Source organism: Tachyglossus aculeatus, chromosome 21 (assembly GCF_015852505.1).
Source record: "Tachyglossus aculeatus isolate mTacAcu1 chromosome 21, mTacAcu1.pri, whole genome shotgun sequence".
Classification (NCBI taxonomy): Eukaryota; Metazoa; Chordata; class Mammalia; order Monotremata; family Tachyglossidae; genus Tachyglossus; species Tachyglossus aculeatus.
Window position 1 is genome coordinate 12,913,418 of NC_052086.1, and position 10,426 is coordinate 12,923,843.

A 10,426-nucleotide genomic window follows, 5' to 3' on the forward strand; every position below is an offset into this window, starting at 1 on the left:
TCCTCCTTCTAGACTGTGAGCCCATTGTTGGGTAGGGACTGTGTCTATATGTTGCCAAATTGAACTTTCCAAGCGCTTAGTACAGTGCCCTGCGCACAGTAAGCTCTCAATAAATGCGACTGAATGGATTTGCCCAAGATCACACAGCAGACAAGGGGCAGAGCCGGGATTAGGTTTGATGGAGAACGATGATTGAAGCTTTCGTCTAAAACGAGATGAATGGTTTTCTGTGGATTTTAAGACTACTATCCTTCATGACTAGAGTTGGTTATGCTGTATAAATTCAAACTCTCCTACAGTATCACAAGCAGACCCGCCTCCCCAGTCAACAGGATTTACTGAGCGTCCACTGTTCACCTCCCCTGCCCGTTTATCAAGAAGCGGAAAGCCATAAATTCATTCATTCAGTCGTATTTATTGAGCCCTTACTGTGTGCAGAGCACCGGACTAAGCGCTTATCACTCCCTGTAAGATAATTTTCCATGAAATGTACCTACTCCTTGTCTCCCTCCCTGAAAGGATAATTTGTTCCCAATTCGAGACACTGGAATTTTCCATGAAATGTACCTACTCCTTGTCTCCCTCCCTGAAAGGATAATTTGTTCCCAGTTCGAGAGGCTGGTGGTAGTAAGAGAATGCTGAAATTTGCATTCTAGTGAAGTGTTTCTTGGGGTCATCCTAGGCGGAAAAGATGCTTCAGATAAGATTTTGTCATGTTTCCGCACAAAGAGGTAAAACTCCCTCAAATTTTGCAGTGGGAGAGGAACTGGGCTCGGGGTCTAAGGAGTACGATCCTTTTCACTTTGTTTAAGGGAAATCACCTCGCCTCACCTTTTAAGCTTATTTCCTAAAGGAATTTTACAGTAATCCTATCACATCCTTAATGCCTCCCCCTTCTAGATTGTGAGCCCCCATTTTACAGATGAGGGAGCTGAGGCACAGAGGAGTTAGGTGACTTGCCCAAAGTCACCCAGCTGACAATTGGCGGAGCTGGGATTTGAACCCATGGCCTCTGACTCCGAAACCCGGGCTCTTTCCACTGAGCCACGCTGCTTCTCTAAGTGTTCTGCACACATTAAGCGCTCGATAAATACGATTGATTGACAGATCGAGAAGGGCTATAGACAGGGAGGGCTGACTCTATTTTATGTGTACATGTTCTATTTATTTTATTTTGTTCATAGGTTTTGTTTTGTCGTCTGTCTTCCCCCTTCTAGACTGTGCGCCCACTACGGGAGTTCTAAATCCGTTCTTGGAAGAACGCATTATTGGGAGCCCTTCCAGCCTGTGAGCCTGTTGTTGGGTAGGGACCGTCTCTAGATGTTGCCGACTTGGACTTCCCAAGCGCTTAGTACAGTGCTCTGCACACAGTAAGCGCTCAATAAATACAATTGAATGAATGAATGAATGAGCCCGTTGTTGGGTAGGGACCGTCTCTACATGAGGGCTCTATCCTAATCCTCCTCGACCTCTCAGCTGCCTTCGACACTGTGGACCACCCCCTTCTCCTCAACACGCTATCCAACCTTGGCTTCACAGACTCCGTCCTCTCCCGGTTCTCCTCTTATCTCTCCGGCCGTTCATTTTCAGTCTCCTTTTGGGGCTCCTCCTCCCCCTCCCATCCCCATACTGTTGGGGGTCCTCAAGGGTCAGTTCTTGGTCCCCTTCTGTTCTCATCATCATCATCATCAATCGTATTTATTGTTCTCGATCTACACTCCCTCGGTGAACTCATTCGCTCCTACGGCTTCAACTATCATCTCTACGCTGATGACACCCAAATCTACATCTCTGCCCCTGCTCTCTCCTCATGGTTCTCGTCCATCCCTCCAGGCGGTTGGCGCTACTTTCTCATTCATTCATTCGCTCCATCGTATTTATTGAGCGCTTACAATGTGCAGGGCACTGCACTAAGCGCTTGGGAAGTCCAAGTCGGCAACATCTAGAGACGGTCCCTACCCAACAACAGGCTCACAGTCTGGAAAGGCTCCCAATAATGCGCTCCTCCAAGAACGGGTTTAGAACTCCCGTATTTGCTTGGCTTCACTACTACTAGACCGTAGTAGTAATGATAATAATAATAATAATATTGGCATTTGTTAAGCGCTTACTATGTGCAAAGCACAGTTCTAAGCACTGGGGGGATACAAAGTGATCAGGTTGTCCCACAGGGGCTCACAGTCTTAATCCCCATTTTACAGATGAGGGAACTGAGGCTCAGTGAAGTGAAGTGACTTGCCCAAGGTCACACAGCAGACATGTGGTGGATCCGGGATTCGAACCCATGACCTCTGACTCCAAAGCCCGGGCTCTTTCCACTGAGCCACGCTGCTTCTCTAATGATATTTATAGCGTACTTTCCCAAGCGCTTAGTACAGTGCTACTCTATTTTACTGGTACATATTTACTATTCTATTTATTTTATTTTGTTAATATGTTTTGTTGTCTGTCTCCCCCTTCTAGACTGTGAGCCCGCTGTTGGGTAGGGACCGTCTCTATATGTTGCCAACTTGGACTTCCCAAGCGCTTAGTACAGTGCTCTGCACACAGTAAGCGCTCAATAAATACGACTGAATGAATGAATGAATGAATATTTATTATGCGCTTACTGTGTGCAGAACACTGTATTAAGCGTTGGGGAAAAATGCCCGGGTGGGAGTTAGACGTGGTTCCTGTCCCTCAGGGGCGGAGGTCTCAGTTGAAAAAAGCAAACAAACCCTCAAAACTTGTAAATTTTTAAAATATGTAAAATGATAATAATGATGATGGCATTTGTTAAGCGCTTACTATGTGCGAAGCACTGTTCTAAGCGCTGGGGAGGATACAAGGCTATCAGATTGTCCTCTGTGGGGTTCACAGTCTTAATCCCCATTTTACAGATGAGGTAACTGAGGCACAGAAAATAATAATAATAATGATAGTGTTTATTAAGCGCTTACTATGTGCAAAGCACTGTTCTAAGCGCTGAAGTTAAATGACTTGCCCAAGGTCACACAGCTGACAACTGGCGGAGCCGGGATTGGAACCCATGACCTCTGACTCCCGAGCCTGCACTCTTTCCCCTGAGCCATGCTGCTTCGGAAAATCTGAGAGTAGGAATCATGTCTAGTAATTCTATTGTACTTTTCCAAGGGCACAGCTCAGTTCATGTGGGTGCTTAATAAAGAGTCTTGATTGATCGACAGATTGTAGATGGCTTAATTATTACGACCGCCCCCCCCCCCCCCAACTCACCACACTCAATTTCTCCCCTGTTCGATTCCAATTTCTAATTCAAAACCCAATCTAGCACCTGTCTCTTTACCAATCCCCCAAAACTGCCCCCCGATGACTCATCCCCAAACCAAGAAACAATAGCAATGCCAAGACCTATTCAGAATTTTTTAATCTAAAACTTGTAGCCAGCTCTAAGGGAGGAACTTTGGCCCGTCTCTCCAATGCCCTTTCCCCGCTATCTTCTCACAGTGGTAGATTTATGGCCTTTTTAATTTCCCCTACTTCCCATTTCCTTCAATGCCGGGGGGGCTTTTTCCCCTGTGAGGAAAATCTCGCTTCATTTTCTCCTGTGGGCAGTTTCCTGAGCGTCCCCCCACCCCCACGTCCCTTTCCTTTGGTTATGCCTTGGTTTTTCTATCCCCTCTTGGATCTTGTTCCTCTTTCTCTTCATATAACCCCCGGTCTCCCTTCTGCACTCGTGGACTGCACCCCATCTTCCCCAAATCCCTTTGCGTTCTGTTCTTTGGTCCCTTCTCCATCCTGCTTCGGGATGTGTCCCTCCATTTCTCCCTCAACTTGTCCCTCAGACTCTTGTCTCCCCTCCCCAACTTCCTGTTCCAGAATGCCTCTTTCAGGCTCCCGCCCTACCTCTTCCTCGCGCCTTCCTTCATCCTCCTCCTCGTCTCCATCCTCAACCACTGCCTGTTGTATAGCTTCTCCACTTCCACCTCTAGGACCCTCGTTCCGTTCTCCGTCCTCCCCCAATCCCTGCCCCTCAATTTCTCGTCCTCTGTTATCCCCTAGTCCGAGTCCTTGGTTATCTCTTCGATCACACCCCACTGCAGGCTCCACAGTCCCACCCCCGTCCCCTTCTTTGTCCCCTCCCGTTATCTGTCCGTCGACTCGTTCTCCACTACCCCTTATTACTGGTCCTTCATTCTCACCCATCACCTGCCCTTCGGTCTCCAGGATGATCTGTCCCTCTAACCCTCCTTCACCGTCCCCCTTGGCCTGTCCCTCATTATCCCCTCCACCCTCCGCCACTATCTGCCCCTCAGTCCCTTTCCCAATACTCTCCGTTGCCTGGTCCTTGAGTTCTCCTCCCGCCTCCTGTCCCTCAGCCCCAGCCCACCCTGAGGTCTGTTCCTCAGTCTCTCTGTCTTCTCCCCCAAGCTGTCCTTCGTTATTCCTGAATCCTTCCTCGCTCGGGGGTTTTCCCTCAGATTCTTCTTCTCCCTTTGGGAACTGTCCTTCCGTCTTCCAAGCTCTCCCAGAAAATTGGGACCCAATTTTCGGCGGCGGCTGCTCTCTATCCTGCCCATCCGCAGCCGTCCGAGTCTCTCTCTGCTCCACCTCTAAGTCTAGAGAAGGGGATGAAGGTAGCTGAGACAGAGATGCTCCCCTTTCTGCAAAGAGAGAGATAACTCCCTGTTTCCCTGCTTTTCAAACTCCCAACAATCCCAGAGCCACCCCATTCCCTCAGATTCCCCTTATACCCCAACATCCCTACTCCATCACCTCCCCCTTCCCCGCCTCCTTCTCATCCCCCCATCACTAGTGATCTCCCATTTCCCTTCCACCCTGCTTCCTTTCCCATCCATTTTAGTCACCTCTCCATCTGCTCCACCTGTGGGTTGTGGCTATGGCTAGCAGAGTGATGGCCAGGACAATGATTAAGATAATGCCGAAAGAAGTGCCGCTGGGGTTCTGATTAGCTCGCTGCCATTCTCCTGCTAGAGAAAAGGGGAGATATTTGATCAGGTTCATCATCAGCATCCTTCGCACAATACCAGGAGTGACAGCAGCTATAATGTCCCCTCAGCCCAGCTCTCCCCCATTAAGCAATTCTCCCAGGGAACACAACTCAAACATCTATGACTTCACCTTCCAAGACCTGCCTTTATTCCCACTTCCACACTCCATCTCTCTTGGGCTCAATTTCTCCCTGTGCTTCAGAACACAATCCCTCTCCTAACCTCTCCTTTCACACTATCTTTGTCCTTTCTCGACAATCCCGTTGTTCTTCCCCAATAAAACCCTTCTTTCTTTCTCTTTTTCTTTCTTTCTCTCTTTCCTTCCTTCTCTTTCTCTTTTTCTTTCTCTTTTTCTTTCCTTCTTTCTTCCTTTCTTTCTTTCTCTTTCCTTCCTTCTTTCTTTTTCTTTCTTTCTTTCCAGCCTTCTCTCTTTCTCTTCTTTCTTTCTCTTCTTTCTTTCCTGCCTTCTTTCTTTCTCTTCTTTCTTTCTTGCCTTCTTTCTTTCTCTTCTTTCCTTCCTTCCTTCCTTCTTTTTCTTTCTTTCTTTCCTGCCTTCTTTCTTTCTCTTTTTCTTTCTTTCTTTCTTTCTTTCCTTCTTTCTTTCTCTTTTTCTTTCTTTCTTTCCTTCTTTATTTTTCTTTCTTTCTCTCTCTCTCTCTCTTTCTCTCTTTTTTCTTTCTTTCTTTCCTCCCTTCTTTCTTTTTCTTTCTTTCTTTTTCTTTCTTTCTTTTTATTTCTTTCTTTTTCTTTCCTTCCTGCCTTCTTTCTTTTTCTTTCTTTCTTTCCTTTTTTCTTTCTCTTTTGCTTTCTCTCTCCCTTCGTTCGTTCCTTCCTTCCTTCCTTCCTTCTTTCCTTCCTGCCTTCTTTCTTTTTCTTTCTTTCTTTCCTTTTTTCTTTCTCTTTTTCTTTCTCTCTCTCTCCCTTCCTTCCTTCCTTCCTTCCTTCCTTTCTTCCTTCCTTCCTTCCTCCCTCCCTCCCTCCCTTCTTTCCTTCCTTCCTTCCTCCCTCCCTCCCTTCCTCTGTCCCTCTCTCGCTCTTCTCCCCCCTCCACTCCTCCCTACCTTTGCGAATCTTCATTTGCAGAGTCTGATGCAAGGGCTGTTCCAGGGCAGGGTGGTCCACTCGGCAGACAAAGGAGGCTCCCAGGTCCCGGGATTGTAGGGTCAAGGGAAGAGTCACCTTCAAGTCGAAGGTCCCATTGGAGTTGAGCCGGGGGCGCTCCATAAGGGCTCCAGAGACCTCCTGCTCATCCCGCAGCCACTGGGCCCTCAGGCCCTCCGCAGGGTAGAAACCGAGGACCTCACACAGGAGGAGAATCTTCTCCTCCAGAGAGCCTTGGACTGGAGGTAATGAGAGGTGGGGCACAGCTAGTGGGGGCAGAAAGAGCGAGAGACAGAGACATTAAGAATGCTTGCCCACAGGAAGGGCTCGATAAAACCCTTTGATTGATTGATTTCATTTAGCTGGATCCCAGCAGAGTCGGGGAAAAGGACGGAAGGGCCAAGCGGATAACGGTGTGCGGGAGAGGTGGGATCCAAAGGCCGGAGGGGGCCGGGAGTCTGGGAGTAAAGGCCTCCCTCTCCTCGGGACCCTGGCTCTAGGAAGCCGGAGGAGCTGGAAGCAGTTGGCTCTAACTCAGAGTACTCCAGGCGGGCCCGGTGAAGGGAGACGGAGCCCTGAGGTTTAATAATAATGGCATTTATTAAGTGCTTACTATGTGCAAAGCACTGTTCTAAGTTCTAAGGTTTAGGTACGGAGGCAATGTCCCCACCCCGGCCAACTCACCGAAGACACTGACGAGGGTCTCGCTGTGCTGCTCCTCATTCCGGTAGCCCACAGTGCAGGTGTAAGGCCCCTCGTCTCCCGGCCGCACCCTCAGGGTCAGCGAGGCATTGCCCAAACGCAGCTCCTCCTCGGAGATGGACCCTAACGCCAAGGATCCCCCGGGACTCTCCCCATTTTCCTTCCACCCCGGGGGGAACTGGGTCACGGTGTGACCCCCCGGGGCCACCCAGTTCACGCGGAGCGAACTCGGGTCGACGACGTCCCCTATGCTGAAGCGGCACTTGAGTAGCGAAGGAGACCCGATGACCGCCCGGGAGGAGGGCTCTGTGTAGATCTGCAGGTGGGTACCTGATGGGAGAAAGAAGGAATGTGAGATTAAAAAGGCGCGCAAGAGAGAAGGGGCCGCAGGAGGCAGAGAAGCAAGAGCCGAGAGAAAAAGGGGAAGAGTGGGAGAAAATCAAATGTGACTGTGCTCTGGATAGCACTCACCTCCACCTGGTCCCCCCAGAGCACAGCAGCGGGCCCGCTTCGATCCATTATTCGTGACCGTCCCCGAGACCGATTCCCCCACATCAAATCCCTCCCCATTTTTAACACCGCAACCAAAGGGTGTTCCCCAGCTAACTGCCCTCAAAGCCTTATCGAAGGCGCATCTCCTCCAAGAGGCCTTCCCTGACTAAGCCCTCATTTCCTTTTCACCCACTCCCTTCTGCATCACCCTAATTTGCTCCCTTTATTCGCCCCCCTCACCTCAGCCCCAAAGCACTTACGTACATATCCATAATTTATTTATATTAATGTCTAGCTCCCCCTCTAGCGTGTAAACTCACTGCGGGCAGGGAATGTCAATCAGTCAGTCATATTTACTGAGCGCTTATTGTGTGCAGAGCACTGGACTAAGCATTCGGAAGAGCACAATACAACAGACACATCATTCATTCATTCATTCAATCGTATCTAGTAAGTGCTCAATAAATACGATTGATTGATTGATTGATTGAGGGGAAAAGTGAAGCATAAGAGTGACAGAAGTAATGAGGGCTAGTCCCTTAAGAGACTCAAAGACCAGACCCTCAATTTCCTAGACACAGAGTGGGGTAGGGGTAGTTTGTTCTGTTGTCTGTTTCCCCCTTCTAGACTGTGAACCCGCTGTTGGGTAGGGACCGTCTCTATATGTTGCCGACTTGTACTTCCCAAGCGCTTAGTACAGTGCTCTGCACACAGTAAGCGCTCAATAAATACGATTGAATGAATGACAGTTAATTATACGCTACAGAGTGAAGGTAGGAGTGTCCAGCTGCAGGTCACTATTTTTCTTGGTCCTGGGAGACTGTACTGGGAGAAGCAGCATAGCTTAGTGGGAAAATCCCAGGCTTGGGAGTCAGAGGACATGGGTTCTAATCCTGGCTCCGCCACTTGTCTGCTGTGTGACCTGGGGCAAGTCACTTCACTTCTCTGTGCCTCAGTTCCCTCATCTGTAAAATGGGGATTAAGACTGTGAGCCCCCAGTGGGGCAACCTTATCACCTTGTAACCACCCCAGATCTTAGAGCAGTGCTTTGCACACAGTAAGCGCTTCATAAATGCCATCATTATTATTATTATGTGGGACAGGGACTGTGTCCAACCCGGTTTGCTTGTATCTACCCCAGTGCTTAGAACAGTGCCTGGCACATAGTAAGTGCCCAACAAATACCATCATCATCAAATAGATCTGGTCAGAAGGACCCACTCAAGGTAGCAGAATTGAGGCCCCCGCTCCTTACCCAGGGAGGTTCTCTACTCGCTGCATTGGGAAGGGTATGGATATATGTATCCTGTATATATGTATATATGTTTGTACATATTTATTACTCTATTCATTTATTTATTTGTTTTACTTGTACATATCTATTCTATTTATTTTATTTTGTTAGTATGTTTGGTTTTGTTCTCCGTCTTCCCCTTTTAGACTGTGAGCCCACTGTTGGGTAGGGACTGTCTCTATATGTTGCCAATTTGTACTTCCCAAGCACTTAGTACAGTGCTCCGCACATAGTAAGCGCTCAATAAATACGATTGATGATGATGATAAAATCCGGTTGGGATTGCGCGTCACTTTCCGACCTCCCCTTAGTCCTAGAGACGGGATTCTCGCTTACCTGCGGCTTCCAGCAGTATGCTGGCCTCACCCCGCTGTCCCCCCACGTTCACAGAGCAGCGATAAAGGCCCAGGTCTCCCAAAGCCACACGGTGGAGGAGGAGGGAGGCATTGCCCTTCTGGATACCCCCTGTGCCCCACGGCAGCTCAGTGCCCGGCCTCTGGGTCACAAGGATCCCATCAAATTCTGCCAGCAACCCTTGGTCGTGGTGCCAGGCCACAGTGGGAAGGGGGGAACCCTCCCTTCCTGGGGGGAAAAGGCACTGCAGGAGTATGTTCGAGCCTGGTGGGACCAGCACCGGGGAAGGATCCATGGAAACGTGGAAAGTGGCTGAGTTGGGAAGAGGAAATCCACCGGGTGTGATAGGAGATTCTCCCCATCCTCACTCCTCTACTCTGTCCCTTCCTCACCCCAAGCCAAGAGTACCCCTATTTGCTCCTCCTTTCCCCCAGAACTCACACCAAAACTTAACCCTGCAAACCCCCCCTTCTTCCAAGTCTTTCCCCAGAATAAGTTAATGCTACTGTTTCCCATTTGTCCTGATTGCAGCAGTTTGGCTGAACTGCCATCTCCCACAAAGCAGCTGCCATTTGGTCCCCCCGTAAGCCCTCCTTAAGGGCGATTTTTAGCTCCCTGCTTTTAGACTGTGAGCCCACTGTTGGGTAGGGACTGTCTCTATATGTTGCCAACTTGTACTTCCCAAGCGCTTAGTACAGTGCTCTGCACACAGGAAGCGCTCAATAAATACGACTGATGATGATGCTGACCAGCTAGGCGGCAGGTCCCTCTGAGGACGAGATGGGCGCCGTAAGCCTTGCGCTGGGGCCTGTATTTCAGTTCATCTCCCAAGCCCTTAGCCCAGTGCCCTCCTCACTAGAAATGATGGATAAATATGCCTCATCGACCCCCCCCATCTCCCAGCTTCTGGTTCCTGTCCTGATCAATCAATCAATCAATCAATCTTATTTATTGAGCACTTACTATGTGCAGAGCACTGTACTAAGCGCTTGGGAAGTACAAATTGGCAACATATAGAGACAGTCCCTACCCAACATTGGGCTCACAGTCTAAAAGGGGGATCCGGGGAGCGATTTGACTAATCATCAATCGCATTTATTGAGCGCTTACCGTGTGCAGAGCACCGTACTAAGCGCTTGGGAAGTACAAATTGGCAACATATAGAGACAGTCCCTACCCAACAGTGGGCTCACAGTCTAAAACCCCTTCATCCTCCCAAGCGACCCTCCCCACAAGGTCCTCCCAAGAGCGATGATGGTAAACTCACCCACTACCTCAAGCCCAAACCAGAGCCAGAGAAGCCCCTCCATGTTGGGAAGCGTGGAGAGGGCAGGCAGGAGAGGAGGAAAAGGGGGCCAGGCCCCAGCTAGTCTCCTCCAGTTCCCCCCGCCTTGCTCAGGGGCTTCGGGTTGAAATATGGCAGGCTCTGAATTTGCGGGGAAGTGGGGCTACGTGGACCATTTAGGAAAGACCCCCACAGACCCCACTCCCACCTCTATAAGCCCCGTGGCTT

At 49.4% G+C, this 10,426-nt stretch overlaps 1 protein-coding gene across 1 annotated transcript; it reads right to left on the bottom strand.

The window, feature by feature from the left end:
- Positions 1–3,406: 3,406 nt before the first annotated feature.
- LOC119941841 lies at positions 3,407–10,426 on the bottom strand. Its single transcript, XM_038762348.1, has 6 exons — positions 10,181–10,426; positions 8,896–9,141; positions 6,756–7,103; positions 6,032–6,337; positions 4,827–4,949; positions 3,407–4,622 (listed from the first exon to the last, which is right to left on the bottom strand). The coding sequence occupies exons 1-6, from the start codon at positions 10,221–10,223 to the stop codon at positions 3,664–3,666; spliced, it is 2,025 nt and encodes a 674-aa protein (XP_038618276.1). The 5' UTR covers positions 10,224–10,426; the 3' UTR covers positions 3,407–3,663.

What these genes read in the sequence shown, in the direction of transcription:
- LOC119941841 (XM_038762348.1), bottom strand. Translation starts at nt 10,223, where the DNA reads ATGGAGGGGCTTCTCTGGCTCTGGTTTGGGCTTGAGGTAGTGG. An exon ending in GACCCTCGTCAGTGTCTTCG is followed by an intron (nt 6,338 to 6,755) that starts GTGAGTTGGCCG and finishes TGCCCCCACTAG; the next exon opens with CTGTGCCCCACCTCTCATTA. An exon ending in GCAAATGAAGATTCGCAAAG is followed by an intron (nt 4,950 to 6,031) that starts GTAGGGAGGAGT and finishes CCTTTTCTCTAG; the next exon opens with CAGGAGAATGGCAGCGAGCT.